Source organism: Rhagoletis zephyria, unplaced genomic scaffold, assembly GCF_001687245.7.
Source record: "Rhagoletis zephyria isolate East Lansing unplaced genomic scaffold, Rhagoletis_zephyria_1.1 Rzeph_scaffold_61830, whole genome shotgun sequence".
Taxonomy (NCBI): domain Eukaryota; kingdom Metazoa; phylum Arthropoda; class Insecta; order Diptera; family Tephritidae; genus Rhagoletis; species Rhagoletis zephyria.
Window position 1 is genome coordinate 1 of NW_016218881.1, and position 1568 is coordinate 1568.

The window sequence follows — 1568 nt, forward strand, 5'->3', positions numbered from 1 at the left end:
TCTTGCCGGGAACTATTTCCTGCAAGACAGCGGCGGCAACTTTCTTTTTCTTTTTTCGGCTTCCTTTCGTCAAGCTCTTTTGTTCCGACATCCTTCTTCAAACTTGTTCAACACTTTGTTTACTTTCAGATTTGAAGCAACTGTTGGTGAAGGAAAAAGTTATCTGTTAAACAGTGCAAGCCAACGGGTCTCCAGGGAGATACACACTCGGGGTGAAGATATTTCCTCGTTCACTCTTATCACCAGAAGATAATGTACGCGACGATAAAATAGCTGAGTGATCTAAAGTTGAGTTTTCCTCTGATTTACGGGCGATTTTAAAACTCTCAAGCGGACAATCCTCATCCTCAATCCTGCTGCTGCTGATCAACTCAAAATCAATTAAGATGAATAAATGAAGATACCGATTACCACCACCAATCAACATCCATTGAAGAGCACATACTTGAGATCATTTGATAGCACTAAAACAATTGTCCTCTAAAACAACTTTTTTGGTATTATATAATCCTCTGTCATCTGGTTCAGTAGTTTAGTGTGGTCGTCGTCCTCCTCATCGTTGTCGGCTGCTTCTAAATAACCAATCACTAACAATGTCCAAAGCGGCCGCTTTTTTGGCCGCCTTTGCGGCCGCTCTTTTCGTGNCTCATCGTTGTCGGCTGCTTCTAAATAACCAATCACTAACAATGTCCAAAGCGGCCGCTTTTTTGGCCGCCTTTGCGGCCGCTCTTTTCGTGATCACCGCTGGAGCACCATCAAATCGAAGTTTCGTCATCGACTTTGCCCAGAATGAGTTCCTCAAGGACGGCGCCGTCTTCCGCTACATCTCCGGGTCGATGCACTACTTCAAGATTCCGACTGAGCTGTGGCGGGACCGCCTGCAGAAGGCCAAATTTCAAGGGCTAAACGCCATTCAGACGTGAGTTAGATTTACCCCCAAAAACCTTCTCAATTTCTACTTCTCTTTTTCAGCTACGTCCAGTGGAACACCATCGAGCGCAAGCCCGGACACTTTGACTTCAGCGGCGCCAACAACCTCACCCGCTACATTCAAATGGCGCAGGAGGAGGACCTCCTGGTGATCCTCCGCATCGGCCCCTTCATCGACGCCGAGGTGGACATGGGCGGCCTCCCATCCTGGCTCCTCAAAGAGCACGCCCACCCGAGCCTTCGCTCCATGGACCCACACTGGATCGCCGCCGTGGAGCGCTACATGGCCGCTCTTTTACCTCGTATCAAACCTCTGCTCTACTCCTCCGGTGGCCCCATCATCTCCATTCAGGTGGAAAACGAGTACGGCAGCTACCGCCCTGAATGCACCCACCCGCAGTACAAGACCCATCTTCGAGACCTGCTGTGGAAACATTTAGGAAAGGAGACAGTCGTCTACTTCACCACCGACGGCAACGGCGACGCCTACCTGCAGTGTGGCCCCGTTCCAGGCGTCCTCATCACCACCGACTACGGGGCGGGGACGGACGTGGCGAAGGCGATTGCCACGCTGCGAAAGTTCCAGCCGAATGGGCCGGTGGTCAACTCGGAGTTCTACAGCGGCTGGCTGGACCACT

At 51.1% G+C, this 1568-nt stretch overlaps 1 protein-coding gene across 1 annotated transcript; it reads left to right on the plus strand.

Annotated features, from left to right (window-relative positions):
* Positions 1 to 686: 686 nt before the first annotated feature.
* Positions 687 to 1557, plus strand: LOC108356606 (beta-galactosidase-like; the record flags this gene model as incomplete). Its single annotated transcript, XM_017607706.1, has 2 exons — positions 687 to 919; positions 973 to 1557. Coding segments are annotated over exons 1-2 (818 nt in total), but the record flags the coding sequence as incomplete, so codon positions are not given.
* Between the last annotated feature and the right edge of the window lie 11 nt (positions 1558 to 1568).